Below are 19792 nucleotides of genomic sequence, written 5' to 3' on the forward strand. Positions count from 1 at the left end.
AGAAAACAGAACGTTTAATGATATGTGGGCAGATTCATTTGCTTTCACTGCTGACGAGACTGGTTTATCGGTATGCTTAATATGCAATGAGAAACTAGCAAACAACAAAAAGTCAAAAGTCGCAAGACATTTCCGGAATAAACACGCGGCCTTTGCTCAAAAATATCCGGATGGAGATGAGAGAAAAAAGCCGTTTCTGAACTGATGCGGAAGGCTGATCTCAGCAAAAATCATTTCAAGAAGTGGATGAAGTCTGGAAAATCAACTACATATGCTAGTTTTGTTGCCGCTCAGGAAATAGTCAGGCACGGGAAGCAGTTTACAGATGGTGAATATATAAAAGAATCTTTCATTAAGATTTCAGAACATCTATTCACGGACTTGAAAAACAAGAGTGAAATTGCGCAGAAAATCAGGGATATGCCCCTCTCTGCAAAGACTGTCAAAGACAGAACCATAAAAATGGCAAAAGACATCACAAGACAGCAAGTTAAAGACATCAATTCAGCTGTGGCCTACTCGATTGCCTGTGACGAGTCTAAAGACAAAGGTGATATTGAACAAATCGCACTGTTCTGCCGGTATGTAAACTCTGCCGGGCCACAGGAAGAAATGATTGAGTTGATACCTCTAAAAGGCGAACACGGGGGGGGGAGGACATCTGTGAGGATGTCTTGAATTGTTTAAGAGCCAAAGGAATAAAGTCCACCCACCTGGTGTCAGTAGCTATTGATGGGGCACCAAGTATGACAGGAGCACACAAGGGATTTGTGGCTTTACTGCAGAAGTCGCTGGACAGAAAACTGCTGACTTTTCACTGCATCTTGCACCAAGAGGCACTGTGCGCTCAAACATTTCCTCCGGAATGCACAGAAGTAATGGATGTTGTCAATCAGATTGTCAATAAAATAATGGCAAAAATTTTAAATCAGTCAATTCCATTTGTTACTGGATGAGCTGGAAAGCGCATATTCTGATCTCCTGCTGCACAACAAAGTCCGGTGGCTGTCCAGAGGGGAGGTGTTGAAACGCTTTGTCGCGTGTCTGGAAGAAGTGAAAACTTTCCTGGGCAGCAAAGGACTCACCTTTCCTGAGCTGGAACAGCCAGAAAAGCTACACTTCATGGTAGACATGACAGCGCACCTGAACACGCTGAATACTGCTCTTTCAGGGGAAAGGACGCACAGCCCTGCACATGTTGGAGGATGATTTGGCATTCGGGCGCAAGTTGACAGTGCTTGCAAGAGATTTACAGAAAGGCACATTGTCTCACTTCCCCAATTTGAGAGAGTTCAAACAAGCTCACGACATGATAAATTTGGAGTATTTACATTCTGCAATCATCGCAATGCAAACATCGGTTGGGAAACGCTTCTGTGAGTTCAGAGAGGAAAAAAGCACATTATCCTTTCCGGTCACTCCCCTAAGCATCGATCCATCCCTACTGAATATGACTTCATTGGCAGGTGCGAGTCAACCTGATCTTGAGATGGAACAGGCCGACATAGCCGACAAAGACACATGGGTGTCCAAGTTTAGACGCTTGACAGCAGACCTTGAAGATATTGCCCGTCAGAAGGCCATTCTTGCTCAGAATCACAAATGGAGTGATATTGAAAACCTCCCCAAACTGGACAAACTTGTGTTCGAAACATGGAATGCTATCCCCGACATTTATGTAAACATTAAAAAGTATGCGCTTGGAGTCCTGTCGATCTTTGGATCCACTTATGTATGTGAGCAGGTGTTCTCCAATCTGAACTTTATTAAAAACAAACATTGCGCACGCCTCACAGATGACAGCTTGCGATCCTGTGTAAAGATGAAGGTGACGTCATACAGCCCTGATGTGCAGATGCTGTGCGCTGAGGTCCAGGAGCAGAAATCCCATTAACCAAGTATGATAAATATTTTAATTGCCTATTACTTTACGTATATTCTTATTTTTTCATTGTTCAGTGAAATAGTCCTTTTATTTTTCAGGTTGACAGCTGGCTGACGTTACTTTTGGTTTGCTGCTGGCGGACAATTTAAGTTCGGCGTTTTTCATAAATACAAGAAGGACTCAAATAGACATTGAGTATTTTACTTAAAAGTAACCTTCAACCCAACGTCTTTTTTTCGGAGTTCAAAATGTTTTTGTTGCATGCAGAAATGTAATTTCGTTTTCTCTGCAGGAGTTCATCGATTTCATAAATGCAACACATTATAGTTTGTTTATACATAGCATAAAGGCAAAAAAAAAACGTTGTATGCAGTGTTATTTCATTTTAAATGTCAAACGGGTTTTGTGGCTCCCAGTGTTTTCTTTTCTGTGGGAAACGGGTCCAAATGGCTCTTTCAGTGTTAAAGGTTGCCGACCCCTGATCTAGAGTAATACAGCACAGAAATCAGGGCCATTGGCCCAGCTCATTCATATAAAACACAATGTTGGAGGAACTCAGCAGGTTAGGCAGCATCGACAGAGAGAAATGAACAATTAACGTATCAGGATGAGGACCTTCAACTGGTTTATGAAGTCCTGATGAAAGGTCTCGGTTCGAAATGTCAAATGCTTGTTCTTTCAGATACTGCCTGACTTGCTGAGTTCCTCCAGCAGTTTGAATGTGCTGCTCCAGATTTCCAGCACCTGCAGTCTCTCTTGTCATACAGACTACATGCCCATCTACCCAGTCTCATTTGCCCACATACCTTTAAACCAGGGCTTCCCAACCTTGGGGTCCATGGACTCCTTGCTTACTGGTACTGGTCCATGCCATATAAAAAAGTTTGGAACCCCTGGTCTATACCTTTCTTTTCCATGTAACTGTGCAAATATCTTTTAACTGTTGTTATTGTTACCCTTCTATGCTCAAGGAATAAAATGTAAGACTGCCCAACCTCTTCCAGTTTCTCCTCTAATCAGGTAACCAAAACTGTAAACAGTACTCCAAGCCCAGATTCACTGACATCTTGTACAAGTTCATCATGCATTCCAAACATCATCTTCACTATTGGCCCCTGTGACACCATATTCAGAGAACCCCCAAGATCCCCCTGTTCCACAAAACACCCAAGGACCCTACTGTTTATTGCAGAACACCTACTCTGGTTTAATTTCCCAAAATGCAATATCTTGCACTTATCTAAACTGAATGTCATTCTCACCCCACTACCCAGCTGATCAGGCTCCCCCTGTAACTTTGTTTTAGACCAGTCACCAATAGTCTTCTGCAAGGATTGGTATTGAGACAGGTGGTGTTTTGCACATTAATTAATATCCTGGGCAAACACATAGTCTGCAAATTTGGAAATCATCCGGAGACATATATAGATGGGAAAACTCAGTATGTTTTTGATAGTTTTGAGCACATTTTGATACATTGGTTGCATGGTTTAAAAATTGGAGATATGCAACAGAAAAATACTTTAGGAAAAGCCTAAAGCTAGTAAAAACAAAAGAATTTTAATGCAAACATTTATAAAAGTATAATACACAACATTGTGAAGCATCAAATTAGGTAGAATGTTAAGATTAATTGATAATAATTTATTTTTAAGATGCAAATACTGTTTTACATTTGTTTATAATTTTGACTTGGCTTCACAATGTCTTTTTTTGTTCATCCACTCACCATATATTTCGTTTTGAAACTCTGGAAAGGGTGAAGAGTCATTTGATTTATACACAGTTCAATTATTAAGAGAAAGGATCCTGTATTTAACAGAAGTAAAGACAGCATTATTTGATGATAGTTATAAGCAAAATGGAAGAGCCGGTTTCAACTTGTATCTGTTTTTAACTACCCTGTGATGAAAAAATAGGTGCTTCAAGGATTACAAAGAATATCGATTCCTTGGAGTAAATGGGTCAGATTTTGCTCAAAGATTGAGCTGGATTTTTGTCTCCACTTACTGACACCGCCCCCCCCCAAAAAAAAATTATGTTTTTAGGTAAGGGGTACAGTCTACAGTGGCAGGCAAAAGTTTGGGCACCCCGGTCAAAATTTCTGTTACTGTGAATAGCTAAGTGAGTAAAAGATTACCTGATTTCCAAAAGGCATAAAGTTAAAGATGACATATTTCTTTAACATTTTGAAGTTACTTCATTTCCATCGTTTACAGTTTCAAATTAACAAAAAAGGAAAAGGGCCTGAAGCAAAAGTTTGGGCATCCTGCATGGTCAGTACTTGGTAACACCCCTTATGGCAAGTATCACAGCTTGTAAACGCTTTTGTAGCCAGCTAAGCATCTTTCAATTCTTGTTTGCGGGATTTTCGCACAAACTTCTTTGCAAAAGGCTTCTAGTTCTGTGAGATTCTTGAGTCGCTTTGCATGCACTGCTCTTTTGAGGTCTATCCACTGATTCTCGATGATGTTTAGGTCAAGGGACCTTCAGCTTGCACCTCTTGAGGTAGTCCATTGTGGATTTTGAGGTGTGTTTCAGATCATTATCCTATTGTAGAAGCCATCCTCTTTTCATCTTCAGCTTTTTTATAGACAGTGTAATGTTTGCTTCCAGAATTTTCTGGTATTTAATTGAACTCATTCTTCCCTCTACCAGTGAAATGTTCCCTGTGCCACTGGCTGCAACACAAGCCCAAAGTATGATCGATCCATCCTTGTGCTTAACAGTTGGAGGGGTGTTCTTTTCATGAAATTCTGCACTCTTTTTTCTCCAAACATACCTTTGTTCATTGCATCAGAAGTTTGCAAAGGAACATCTAAACAAGCCTAATGCATTTCGGAAACAAGTCCGTGGACTGATGAAGTTAAAAATAGAACTTTTTGGCCGCAACGAGCAAAGGTATATAATTTGATTTATTATTTTTATTTAATAAGTCTCCATAAGATACAAGAGCAGAATTAGGCCATTTGGTCTGATCTACCATTTCATCATGGCTGATCCAATTTTCCTCTCCTGCCTTCTCCCATATCCCTTCGTGCCCTGACCAATCAAAAATCTATCAATTATAACTTAAATACACATAAAGACTTGGCCTCCACAGCTGCCTGTAGCAAATAATTTCAGATTCACCAATCTGGCTAAGGAAATTCCTCCTCATCTACTTTCTAAAAGGACGCTTCTCCATTCCGAAGCTGCATCCTCTGGTCTTAGCCTCTCTCCAGTTTCAGCATATCCTTAAGACACAGGACCCAAACCTGCTCACAATACTCCAAGTGAGGCCTCACCAGTGCTTTATAAAGTCTCAACATTACATCCTTGCTTTTATATTCTAGTCCTCTTGAAATGAAAGCTAACATTGCATTTGCCTCCTCACCACAGATTCAACCTGCAAATTAACCTGCAGGGAATCCTGCATAAGGACTCCCAAGTCCCTTTGCATCTCAGTTTTTTTTGTATTTTCTCTCCATTTAGAAAATAGTCAACTTTTTCATTTCTTCTACCAAAGTGCACGACTACACACTTTCCAACACTGCATTCCATCTGCCATTTCTTTGCCCATTCTCCTCATTGCTGGGACAAAAAGTTCCGTTCAATTTAGGTTGGCACTTCCATTGTATACTGGCTAACAAACTACCCAACTGGCAGACAACAGTTAGTGCAGCTTCAGAGCTGTGTGTCAAATATAGCTATAAGCAAAACTGGGGCCCCACAGGGTACTGTATTTGGCTTCCTTCCTACTTACCCTGTATACATCAGACTAATACATATAAACTCTTCAAACAGTTAACCTTGATTTTCCATTTGAAAAGCTGTTCGATACATACAATTCGTCTTTTTCAATATATAAATTTTCAAAAAATTAATGTACACCTTGTAGAAGTTTATCAAGTTCCTTAGACCCTGTAGTGATCTGGATGATTTCTGAGCGCCTCTGATGAAACTCTGTAGCAGTAGTAAATCCCATTGGTACAAGCTTTGCTGCCTCAGCCTAAAGAAAAAAGAACAAAGATGTGACTATGGAGCTATCGTACATTTTCAGAGGGCATTTAAATCTGACTTCAAGGTTTACTTTTAATTATTCATAAATGTTTCTTATAAATACAAAAGTACCCAAATTCTACTAGCCTTGCTAGACGATAACGACCAGAGGAGCAGGATTGCCCTTAAAATCCTAATTACGTCCAGAAAGCAGATTTCTATATCCACGTTTCCAGGGGCAAAAAAAATTATATTCCAAACCCAAATCAGATAAAATGACGCTTTCAACAACGTTTTGTTCTTGAGTGTAATCTATTTTGTTTCAGTGATAGGCTCATGGATTTATTATGCTCTAGTACCATACATCACTAAAGATTAATATGATTATATGATTTTCAAGAGCCAGTTTCTTGGAATGAAACAGTTGCATAAGACTGCTAAACATGAGTTCATGCACTTATAATAATCAAAATATTCCCCAGTCAGGAAATTGTTTTTTTCTGCTCAGAATGCAATTTTTTCCCATCAAGGGCAACATTACCAAAATCCAGACAACGTCTAACACTCTGCTCAGAATTATCAGGCTGTATTCTAACAAAAAAAATGCATGCAATTAATGCATGCAATTGTCAGCATCCCACAAAACACTGCAAAAACTGTAGTCTTGTCCATGTGATGTTTGAAAACAGTGTACTTGCTAATAAAGATTTACTAATAAGGTAAACCATTTAATTACAGTAGTGAGATGTTTCTCTTTCAAGAGGAATCTGAAGAGAGATTTAATAAAAGTCCTCAAAATAATGAGATATTTTGAAGAAGCAAAGAGAATTAATTTCTACTGATAGAAAAGTTAAGTACCACGGATCACAGATTTAAAAAGCTGGGGGAAAAAACACAGGAGCAAGTCTGTGCTGAACATTTTGCCCAACTATGCTAATTCCATTTGCCTTGATTAGGATCATATCCTTCCATGCATTTATGTACTTCCAGCAGGTCGGCCATGAATAAACAGTCTACATTTCGAGTTGAGACCCTTCCTCAGGGCAGAACGGATGAGGGTGGAAGATGCCAGAATAAAATGGTGGGGGGGGGGTGCGGGGGAAAGAGGAGAAGAGGAAGGAGATAGGTGAATAAGTGATGGGAGGGAGATCAGTGGGGAGGAATGAATGGACAAGAGAATCACAGAGGAAAAATCCCTACAGAAAGCGAAGAGTAGGAGGAAGGTAAAGATTTGGTTGTAGGATCCTATTGATTATTGCGAAGGTTGCAGAGAATGATACGTTGGATGAAGAGGTTGATGGGGTGGTAGGCAAGGACCAGTGGAACTCTACCATTAAGGTGGTGAGAGATGGGGTGAGCACAGATTTCAGGGAAATGGAAGAGATGTAGGTGAGGGCAGAATCTATGGGGGAGGAAGGGAGACCCCATTCTTTGAAGGAGAAGGACATCTTTGATGTCCTAGAAAGGAAAGTCAAGTCACATCCTGGGAACAGATGCAGCACAAATGAAGGAACTGAGAAAAGAGAATAGTATTTTTACAGTTGACAGGATGGGAAGACGTATAGTTAAGATAGTTGTGGGAGTTGGTAGGTTTATAAAGAATGCTGGTCAACAGTTTGTTTCCAGAGATGTTGACAGAGAGAGATCAAGAAAGAGGAGGGAGGTGTCAAAAATGGAACAAATGAATTTAAGGGCAGGGTAGAGGTTCGAGGCAAAGTTGTCTAGCTCAGCACGGGTGCATGAAGCAGCATAAGTGTAGCAGAGGAAGAATTGGGGCACATTACCAGGGAAGCCTTGAAACATGGACTGGTCTATATAGCTGTAAAGAGGGTTTCTTCTTTTTACTTTTGTTACTGTGTATGTAATCAAAAGGGCTTTTTTGTTTTGTTAACTAGCAGGAATGGGGGTTTCTTCTTTTTTCTTTGTTACTGTGTATGTAATCAAAAGGGCTTCTTTTGTTAAATAGCAGGAATGCTTCTTTGTTGCGAGAGAGTGCTGGAAGCTTGTTTGGGTTAAAATTTACTGATAACGAGAATTGTATTCCTTTGTAAACCAAATTGGGATTAATGTTCTTTCTTCTGAGTCTGTAAGCTTTTGTTGACGGGCTTTTGGGCAGATCGGCGCAAGGGGGTTGAGAGAGAGAGGACACAATGCTGTAAGCTGGGCGAGGAACGGACCCCAAGCGGGGGTCCGAGGCCAGGAGGTACTCCGAGGAGGGGGGAATTAAACTAGATGTGCTTGGTTGACCACTCGGAGGGTCCTGAGCTGTGAGTCAAGGAGTTCGGAGGGGATCGAATGGTGGCCAGAAGACTACAGTAATTGAGCTCCAACGGTTGTGCACGAAGTGGTTTGGACTTTGATAAGTTTGGCGCCTTTTCTTTATTTTTTCTCTTCATATATACTGTATCGTTATTAATCACTTAGTTATAGTAACCTTTATAAATTGTACTCATTTAATCGCTTATGGTGTACTGTCTGTTTTTGGGTTGGTTCTAAGTGGACAGCTTTATACCCTTCTTGATGGGAGATAGAGTATATAGGGTCTGCACATCCATTGTGAAAATGAGGCAGTCAAGCCCAGGGAATACAGTTTTGACTCAAAGCTTAAAATTTCTAGTTCTGGCAACATACTTACAAATCTCCTCTGAATCTAGTGCAATCACATCACGGTGACTACAAATGCACACTATACCCAAGCTTAACCATACTTGTATACTGTAAGCATTACCCTCCTGCACCAGTATCCAAACTCCACCAACAAGGGACAGCATTCTGCTCGTCTTTTTGTTTACCATATGAAGATTGAGATAGATAATAAATCAGCCATGGTGGAGCAGACTCGAGGGGCGAAGGTCCTAATTCTACTCCTATGTCTTATAGTCTCTAGTTCCTCAGGAGACTAAAGAAATTTTGCATATTCTCTTCGATCCTCACCAATTTGCATCAATGCCCCCACAGAAAGCATCTTATCAAGATGCATTATTGCTTGGTATGAAAACTGCTCTGCCCATGACTGCAAGAAACTGTAGAGTTATTGGCACAGTGCAACACATCACAGAAACCAGCTTCCCTTCAATGGACTGTCTACACTTTTTGCTGTCTCAGTAAAGGAACCAACATAAACAAAGATCCATCCACCCTTCTCCTCCCACCTACCATTGGGAAGAAATACAAAGCTTAAAAACACGTTCCACCAGACACAAGGATAGTTTCTATCCTTCTGTTATAAAATTATTGAGTAGTCCCCAAGAAAATAAGATTGGATCCTGATCTCAGAATCTACTCCATTATGGCACTGAATATTATTGTCTGCCTGTATTTTCTCTGTAACTCTAACATTTTATTCTACATTGTTATTGTTTTCCCTTATACTACCTCAAGGCATTGTTGCAATGAACTGTAAGTGTGGCATCTAAATACCTCAGCACATGTAACAGTAATAAACTAATTCAATTTGACCAAGGGCTGTAGCAATGGAACAGGACAAGACCAATTATTTATTTCAAACAAAAATACAAAACCTTTTCCATCGATGTGATGTGATCTGCTGAGTGCTTCTAGAATCCTCATTTTTAAAAAAGAATTCACCCAATGATTTCTTGTTTTGCTCATCTTATTGCCATTCCCTTTTGAGTTTGGCCATCATTCCTCACTTTCACTCTTTAGTTTAATGCTCTTCTGCACCATTCTATCCTCTCCCATCACCCAACTTTCTCTGTCCCTTGCATCTTATCGAATGCCTTCTGAAAATCTAAGTAAATGACATCCACTGCCTCTCCTTTGTCCACCCTGCTTGTTACTTCATTTATTTATTGAGATATAGCTCAGAACAGGCCCTCCCAGCCCTTCGATCTGCATGTCCAGCAATCCCCTGATTAAATCCCAGCCTGACCACGGGAATTTATTCAGCAGTGATTTAAGTTTTTCTAATTCTGAAGATGGGCAGTGAAGTAGAACATAAAACAGTGTTCTCTTTCTATTAGCAGTACCTAACACATTGTCTATTTCAAGCATTTTCTGTTAGCTCATGTTTCCATTTCTTGACATTTTGCATTTGGACCTTATTCTTGGCCAACAGATCAACATTAATCAGATTAATTGATCAATAGATCTTATGGATTTAGTTAGCTGAGTTTCCATGATGCAACACTCAGAGGGTGAGCACATCGTGATCTCTAAAATTATAGTCGTGCAAAAGGCCTCTCTTTATCGGAAATCAACAACATCAGAAAACAAATAAAAGATAATCCATTTAGAGAACCTATTAAATATAATTCTCTGCATCCAAATGCATTCATTAGGTTAACAGATGTTAAACCACAAGACCATTAGACCTATTAAGTCCGCTCTGTTATTCCATCATGGCTGCTTAATGTTGCCTCACAATACTATTCTCCTGCCTTCTTCCTGTAATCTCTGATGCCCTTATTAATCAAGAACATATTTACCCCGGTTTTAAATATACCCAATGACCTGGCCTCCAAGCCAACTGTGGCAATGAATTCCACAAATTCACCACCACTGGCTAAAAACATTCCTCTTCATCTGTGTTTTAAAGAGATGTCCTCTTATTCCAAGGCTGTGCCCTCTGCTCCTAAAACCTCCCACTAATATAAACAGCCGCTTCATGTCCACTATTTTAGGCTTTTCAATATTCAGTAGGCTTAAATGAGATTCCCACTGTCTTCTAAACTCCAGCAAAACAGGCCCAGGGCTTCAAACACTCCTGATAAACTAACCCTTTAATTGCTGAGATTAATTTCACAAACCACCTCTGGACGATGCCAGCACATTCTTTCTTATATATAGGACTCAAAATTGCTCACAACACTGCAAATGAGGTCTGACCAATACGTTAAAGTTTCAGCATTACATCTTTGATTTTATATTCTAGTCCACTCTAAATCAGGGGTCACCAATCTTTTTTGCACAGCGGACCGGTTTAATATTGACAATATTCTTGTAGACCGGCCAACGGTGGGGGGTGGAGAGGGTGGTGGTGGTGTTAATCATGACCAGAATATAGGTGATAAGTCAGCTATAAGTAGTTAATACACTCAATTTCATTTCTAAAAGGGTTTATCTAACGGATTTAATATTAAAAACACAGCGCATATTTTCCTCGTATGAATATAGTGATAAGTCAATTATAACTCATTTATAAGTCAATAGCATCATAACATTTTAAGTAATGTTTGGATATTAAACACATTGTGCATATTTTCCTTGTATAAACATATAAAATCATTGAAACACACCAGTGAGAGGACAAGGTAAGAGCCAGAGGTCCCCGTACCAGGGCCACAGTGGTCGCACTTTGGCTCGAGGGATGACTTTCAATAGATCGCAGCGATCTATTGAATAATAGCTGCTCTGTTGCTTACAAGACCCTGAGCCCAAATTAGGTCATCTGCGAATATTTTAGCACCGGGTTCCCCACAAACATTTGGTGTGCTAAACAGGTTCAGAGGCAGCACCATCTGTCCACGCTCCAAGCCAGTATCAGTGACACTTCTCGCCGGCTGTGCAAGGCGGCTGGTTACCCAAGGCCAACCAGTGATCCCTGGCATTAGGGTATCACTGCGTTTAGGTGACTGATGACCTCAGGTGAGTTCAAGTTCAACAGTGAGCATGATAAAGAATGAGTAAAGGTGCAGCTGACTCTTAACGTTTCATATCGCCAAATCATATCGTTTCCTCGCGGCCTGGTAGCACATGGTTTGCAGTCCAGTGGTCGGGGACCACCGCTCTAAATGAAAGCTAATATTGCATTTGCCTTCCTTACTACTGACTCATCCTTAAGGAATCCTGCACAAGGATGTCCAAGTCCTTTGCACCTCCAATTTCTGAATTTGCTCCCCATTTAGAAGAGTCTATGGCTTTATTCTTTCTATCAAAGTACATGACCATATACATCTGCACACTGTATTCCATCTGTTAAATCAATGCCCATTCTCCTAATCTGTCCAAGTCTTTCTGCAGACTCCCTGCTTCCACAACACTACCTGCCCCTCCACTTATTTTTGTGTTGACTGCAAATCTAGTCATAGAGCCATCAAATCCATCATCCAGATCATTAACATATAACATGAAAAGTAGTAGATCCAACACCAACCATTACACCACTCGTCACAAACAGCCAACCAGAAAAGCCCCAATACTCGTTGTCTTTTGCCAGTCAGCCAATCTAGTTCATATTAGTATCTTTCCTGAAGTACTGTGGGCTCTTATCTTGTTTAACAACTGCTAGCATGCATCTTGTCAGAGGCCTTCTGAAAATCCAAGTAAACTCCGTCCATTGACTCTTTGCTTATCCCACCTTAAAGAATTAGTGGAACTTCTTTTGTCAGCCAAGACTTCACCTTAAGGAAACCAAGTTGAATGCTGATTTTATCATGTGCTTCCAAGTACATCAAAACCTCATCCTTAGTAATGGACTCCAACATCCTGCTAACCAGAGGTAAGGTTAACTGATCTATGATTCCCTCTCTTCTGCCCCCCCCCCCCACCAAAAGAGTGGAGTGACACTTGCAATTTTCCAATCCTGCAGAACCTTTCAAAACAAAAATCACTAATAATCTGTCTACAATCTCTTTAGCTACCCCTTTCTGAACCCTAGGGTACAATCTGGTCCAGGTTACTTATCTACCTTCAGACCTTTCAGCTTCCCAAGTATTTTCCCTTCAGCTGACTATAGATAATTGACTACACATACTTCCGCTCCCCAACACTATCAAATTTCTGGCATTCTGCTGGGGTCTTCTACGGTGAAGGCTGAAACAAAATACTTACTAAATTCACCCAGCATTTCTTTGTATCTTATTATTATCTCTTCAGTATCATTTTCCAATGTCCACTCGCTTACTCCTTCTATATGAAGAAACCTGACATCTTCATTTACACTATTTGCTGGCTTACCTTCATACTTCATTTCTCACCTTATTACTTTTTCAGTTGCTTTCTGTTGGTTTTAAAAATCTTCCCAATCCTTTAACTTACAACTAATTTTTGAGATATTGCATATCCTTTTACCTTTATGTTGTCTTTGAGTCCCATTCAGTCACAGTTGCCTCATGTACCCTTTAGAATGCTTCGTCCTCTTTGGGATGGACTGATTCTACATCTTCCGAATTGCTCCCAAAAACTCCAGCCATGCTCTACCATTATGGCTGCTAGTGTCCCCTTTCAATCAACTTTGGCCAGCTCCACTCTCAGATCACTGCCATCTCAAGAGTCCTTTAGCTTAAGCTCCCTATTCAAAGCTGGTTGCTAACACAATACCCAAACCAGAATTGTTTTTTTCCATAGTGGGCTCAACCACAAATTGTTCTAAAAAGTCATCTCACAGGTATTCTACAAAATCTTTTTCTTGGGATCCAGAACCAACCTGATCTTCAAGTGAGATGACTTTTTAAGAACAATTTACATACATGCATTTTGAAATCTCCCATGACAATCATAACATTTCCCTTTATACATGACTTTGATCTCTCCTGTTGTAATTTACATTCTAAATCCTGGCTATTGTTCAGAGACATACATAACTCCCATCAGGGTTTTTTTTAATCCTTGTAGCTTCTTAACTTTACCCAAAAGGATTCTACATCTTCAGATCCTATGTCATTTTTTCCTAAGGATTTCATTTATTTTTGAAACCAGGAGCTACCCTGTCCCCTTTGGCCCATCCTTTTGATGAAATTTGTGATCTTCGATGTTCAGCTCCCAACTGTGATCTTCTCTTAGCCACAACTCAACTCAGCAATGGCCACAATTTAATAGCACATTGACACAATCTACTTGTGTTTAACTAGGTTATATTTCATGGACATTGTTCGGCAGCATCCATTTCAGATACAGACTGTTTGGGAAGCTAACTAAAGTAAAACTCGGGATATCAGGTTATATGGGATTAGTTACTGGATACATGTTAAAAGAAAGTGTTTTTCCATGTCCCAGAGGAACAAATTATCTCCTATAATTCACCTGCCTCTCATCTACTTACACTAAACTTTTGTCATTTTGGTTCATTGGTTTTAATTGCCCTGATGATGATGATTGCCCTACATGAACAGCTCCACCAAGTCTAATGCTCATGTTGTCAACACAGAGATCTATGCAGATCCAATTGTAGAAAGCCTCGATCCAAAGATAAATTGAAGGCTGCTTAATTATAAAATTTAGACTTAGAGAAGTTAGCCAAATTTAATGTGTTACATTTAAGCTCTCTAAAATGATTGTAAATATTTAATTCAGAGTAGGTTCACATATTTTACAATACAGTTGGCCCTCCTTATCCACAAGGAATTGGTTCCAGGACCCATTGCAGATACCAAAAAACGCGGATGCTAAAGTCCCTTATTTAACCTGTTCAGTGCAGTGGACTTTAGGACCCAGCGGAACCCCCAGACCTTATTTAACCTGCTTCAGTGCGGTGGTCTTTAGGACCCAGGGGAGCTCTGAATCTGCAGTGTTTCTGTTCACAAAAATATTCACGACTGAAAATAAAGTGGAAATAACAAAGCGATCGGAAAGAGGTGAAACGCCATCGGTCATTTGAAAAGCATTAGGCTACAGGCGGTCAACGATCAGAACAATTTTAAAGGATAAAGTGAGAAAGGCCCTGTCCCGATGAAAACTACAGTTATTACTAAGCAACACAGTGGTTTAATTATTGAAATACATATGTTTCTTAAGTGTTTTATATGCATAGAAAGGTAAAATATATACTATTTTCTAAGACAAACATTTGACTGACACTAAATAATACTGGATGTAGCTGTTCTGACTTACTTAGGAAGAGAACTTCTGATTTTTTTCAATCCTGATCCACGATAACCTACACACATCCTCCTGTATACTTCAAATCATCTCTACATTACTTATAATACCTAATACAATCTAAATGCTATGTAAATAGTTGTTACACTGCATTGTTTAGGAAATAATGACAAGAAAAAAAGTCTGTACATGCTCAAGCAACGAGTGCTGGAACAGCACTTCAGGGTTTTCTCGATTTGCAGTTGGTTGAATTCACGTTTGCGGAACCCACAGATAAGGAGGGCCGTCTGTAGTTGTCTACACCTCCTTACCCCATGCAAACATGTCTCAAATTATAAGAGGGCATGAAGATAATTGAAGAACAAAACTTAAGTTAATGAGCTACATCAGTGTAATCTTTATATTAAACTCATGCCAACCTTAATATTTTAAGGGACAGCAAGTTGAAAACTACATAAAGTGCTTATGTCAACAGTGCTAAAACTGCTTATATTTTAAACTGCACACAGGCCAAGAGTCAAAAGTTAGAGGTGTCTTTTCCTCGTTTGACTTGAAACAATGAAATTGGGAGACCTCACGTGATGACGTAGGATCGAAACGTGGAAATCCAGCTCTCCAGTAAAAAACAGTAGAATACCAGTGAAGTTAATACATTCTTTCTAAAAATTAGTTATAAACTACTCAAGATTATTTTTAGATATGCCTCCTAAACAGAAACAGAAGAAAACTACTACTTTGAAGACAGCATGAGTTGGGAAGGAAAAAGGGTCTACTACTACGTCGGAACCTCACACTCAGGTTGGACCTCTTTTCGGCGAGGCACATTTTGTCTCCGGCGGTGAAGAACAGGAAACTGTAGCAATGTCAGCAGCTCTTAAGAAGAAGCAACAGGAACTGCACATGCACAAAGAAGCAGGCTTGTGCAAACAGGTGCAAACCAAACTACAAGTTCCAGCTGCGATTGAAAGTGAATCGGAAGTAGAATCAGATTCCCTGGATAACGCAGATGAGGAAAAAGAAGAACAAGAAGAAATTAAAAGTGGAGGACTTCGTGGAGACATAAGAGAAGCCTTAATGCAAATAATGTATGAATTAAAAGCAATAAAAACAGATATTAAAAATAAGATTATGTTTGATAAGGTTGTGAAAAAACAGGAGAAAACAGATAAGAAAGTTAAAAAGCTGGAAGAAATAGCGGGAGACACCATTGATAAGAGTAGACAAGATGGAAGATAATATCCTTGCCTGGACATCAGAAAGAAAATGATTGTTGGAAAAAGAGGATGTGCTTGAAAATTTTAGCAGGCGAAACAATATTAAGATTGTTGGTCTTAAAGAAGGTACAGAGGGAGAAGATCCAATAAAATTTTTTCAAAAATGGATCCCGGAGATTTTGGAAATGGAAGAAGGAAATCAGTTAATTGAAATATAAAAGGGTTAATAGAGCTTTAAGACCAAAACCACAACACGATCAAAATCCGCAATCAATCTTGATAAAATGCTTAAGATATCAAGATAAAGAAAGGATCCTGAAGGCAACTGCCCAAGGTGCCAAAAAGAGAAAGGGCCATTGATGATAGAATAGAAAAGAGTTCTTTTCTATCCTGACATGAGTTATGATCTTTTGAAGAGGAGGAAGCAATTTAACCCACTGAAAAAAGTCTTATGGGAAAAGGTTTATAAATTTATACTGTGCTATCCGGCAACACGGATAATTTTTTTGGACAAAAACTCTTGAATAGTCACTAGACGCAGTGAAGAATTTATGAAGCAAGATGGATTAAAGATAAAGACTGGGATTGGGAATGGATTTGATGGATATTTAAGGGTAGACGAATATATAAATATATTCTTAATTATACGATGGCGAGAAAGGTAAAAATTTGAGGTATACTAATCGGGAGTAGTGATATTAATTTTTTTTTCCTTCTCTTATACCCTTTTTCTTATTACGGGGGAGCTGGGGGAGCTTCTGAACGATTGCTATGGAATTCACTTGTGTAATCATGGCGATTGCCATGACCCATAAAACGGAGGGGGATAACGTTGTGGCTTTTTTCATTCACAACATTAGTGGGGGGGATATTTTGTCATCTTTTTCTTCACAATCCATCTTTCTTTTTATCTTTTTTTCCTTTGCCTGGATGATTGGAGGGGAGACATACAGCAACATGGAAAATTTTAAAGAGATTCCCCAAGGTACTATGAGAGCTCAGATATTATGTACTGTCATAGATTGGAGTAATCTCGTTAAAAATAATGACTAATGTACTGAATTTTTAAAGTTTTAATGTTAATGAGCTTAATGGACCGGTGAAAAGAAAAAGAATCTTAACATACATTAAGAAAATGAAAGTAGATATAGCCTTTTTGCAGGAAACACATTTAACAGAGATAGAACATCAGAAATTTAAAAAGAGATTGGGTCAGAAATGTTATTGCAGCTTCATTTAATTCAAAGGCGAAGGGAGTTGCAATTTTGGTTAATAAAACCTTACCAATTAAAATACAAAATGTATTAATTGATTCTGCGGGGAGATATGTGATTATACATTGTCAAATCTTTTCGGAATTATGGACTCTTATGAATATTTATGCACCAAATGAAAATGATGCAAAATTTATACAAGAAGCCTTTTTGAATTTGGCTGACGCACATGATAAAATATTAATAGGTGGAGACTTTAACTTTTGTCTAGACCCAGCTCTAGATAGATCAACTAAGGCTGTTACAAAAATCGAAAGTAGTAAAATTAACTTTATCATTGATGAAAGTTTTAAATTTGATTGATATATGGAGAAAAATTAACCCAAAAGAAAGCGATTATTCATTTTATTCAAATAGACATAAAACTTACTCAAGGATAGATTTTTTATTATTATCAATGAATATTCAGGATAGAGTGAAAAGTATGGAATATAAAGCGAGAATACTGTCATATCATTCCCCTTTGATAATGACAATGATGGATAAGGAGGAACCGATTTATAGATGGAGATTTAATTCAATATTATTAAAACGTCAAGATTTTTGTGATTTTATGGAAAAACAGATACAGTTTCTTTTTGAATACAAACATATTCAGTTGATGATAAATTTGTATTATGGGAAGCAATGAAAGCATATTTGAGGGGTCAGATAATAAGTTATACTTCTAAAATTAAGAAGGAATATCTGGTAGAAATAGATCAACTGGAAAAAGAGATTACAAAATTAGAAAAAGAATCTCAAAGATATATGACAGAAGAAAAAAGGAAGACCACTTGTCAATAAGCTACAATACGCTCCAGACATACCGAACAGAAAAATTATGTGAACTAAACAGAGATATTACGAAATAGGTGAAAGATCACACAAGATTTTTGCTTGGCAGTTGAAAACAGAACAAGCTTCCAAAACGATAAATGCAATTAGAACAAGTGCAAATAAAATTACTTATAAACCTTTAGAAATTAATGAAGCCTTTAAAAGTTTTTATTCTGAATTATATCAATCAGAATCTCAAAATTATGTTGTTGAGATAGAAAGACATCACAAATAACTCTCCCAAAATTGAATTCAGAAGAACAGAAGGGATTAGATATGCCTTTTACATTAAAAGAGGTTGAAGAAGCTTTAAGATCACTCCAGAGTAATAAATCTCCAGGAGAGGATGGTTTTCTGCCTGAATTTTATAAAGATTTAAAAGATTATGGGATTAATTAATTAATAATTAAAAGATTTATTAATTCCTCCTTTTATGGAGCTAATATATCAAGCAGAAAGACATAAACTTCCAGAATCTTTTTCAACAGCGACTTTAACAGCATTGCCGAAAGATAGATCCTTTAAAACCAGCATCATATAGGCCTATTTCTTTGTTGAACACGGACTATAGAATAGCAAAAATTTTATCTAATAGATTATCTAAATATTTACCAAAATTAATACATATGGATCAAACTGGATTTATTAAAAATAGACAATCAGCAGATAATGTAACTTGGTTACTTAGCATAATTCATCTGGCACAAAAGAGGGAGGAAATGAGCCTGGCAGTAGCTTTGGATGCAGAAAAAGCATTTGATAGATTGGAATGGGATTTTTTATTTAAGGTATTGGAAAAATACGGGTTAGGAGTATCTTTTATAAATTGGATTAAAACTTAAAAGACTAGTCCCAAAGCTAAAGTACTGACAAATGGCCAAATTTCAACACCTTTTCAGTTAACAAGGTCAACTAGACAAGTTTGTCCACTATCACCTGCTTTATTTGTATTGGCAATAGAACCATTAGCTGAATTAATTAGAATTGACTCAGATATTATGGGTTTCAGAGTTAACTGGGAGGAATACAAGATGAATCTATTTGCTGATGATGTTCTGATTTATCTAAAAAACCCATTGCATTCATTGCGTAAATTATCTTTTAGATTGGAAGAAAATGGGCAAGTATCAGGGTATAAAATAAACTGGGATAAAAGTGAAATTTTACCCCTTACTAAAGGAGATTATAGTCAATGCCGATTAACTCAATTTAGATGACCGATAAGTGGCATAAAGTATTTAGGTACAAGAGTTGATAACAATATAAAGAACTTATATAAATTATTTACCATTATTGAAAAAAATTCAAGAGGATCTTGATAAATGGATGATGTTACCAATAAAATTAGTAGGTAGAGTCAATGCTGTAAAAATGAATATACTTCCTAGATTACAGTATTTATTTCAAACATATACCAATACAACTGCCACAGAATTTTTTTCAAGAGTTAAGTAAATGTGTGAGGAAGTTCCTTTGGAAAGGTAAGATGTCAAGAATATCGTTGGAAAAATTGACATGGAAATTTGACCTAGGAGGGTTACAACTTCCAAGCTTTAAGAATTATTATAAAGCAGATCAACTTAGATTTATTGCATCTTTTTTTGATGAAGATAAACCGGCATGGATTAGAATAGAATTAGATAAGATAGGAGAAAATATAACAGAATATTTTAAATATAAAAGGGAATCTAAATGGATATGGGAAAAGAAAGGATCCCTTATATTAAAACATTTGATTGATTTATGGAATAAGACAAATGTTGATGATGAGATAAAGTTATTTATTAGCAAAGAGACCTCTAATTCAAAATTCATTCCTTTTACAATGGATAATCAACTTT

General features: G+C 38.1%; 1 protein-coding gene across 1 annotated transcript in view; it reads right to left on the reverse strand.

Moving 5' to 3' along the window:
• Nucleotides 1-19792, reverse strand: part of rad51 (RAD51 recombinase) — a 72719-nt gene that overhangs the window by 19198 nt on the left and 33729 nt on the right. The window contains exon 4 of the mRNA XM_059953171.1: nt 5759-5876. Within this exon, the coding sequence (XP_059809154.1) occupies nt 5759-5876 (118 nt within the window). The remainder of the gene's footprint in view (nt 1-5758; nt 5877-19792) is intronic.

This window comes from Hypanus sabinus, chromosome 2 (assembly GCF_030144855.1).
Source record: "Hypanus sabinus isolate sHypSab1 chromosome 2, sHypSab1.hap1, whole genome shotgun sequence".
Lineage (NCBI taxonomy): Eukaryota > Metazoa > Chordata > Chondrichthyes > Myliobatiformes > Dasyatidae > Hypanus > Hypanus sabinus.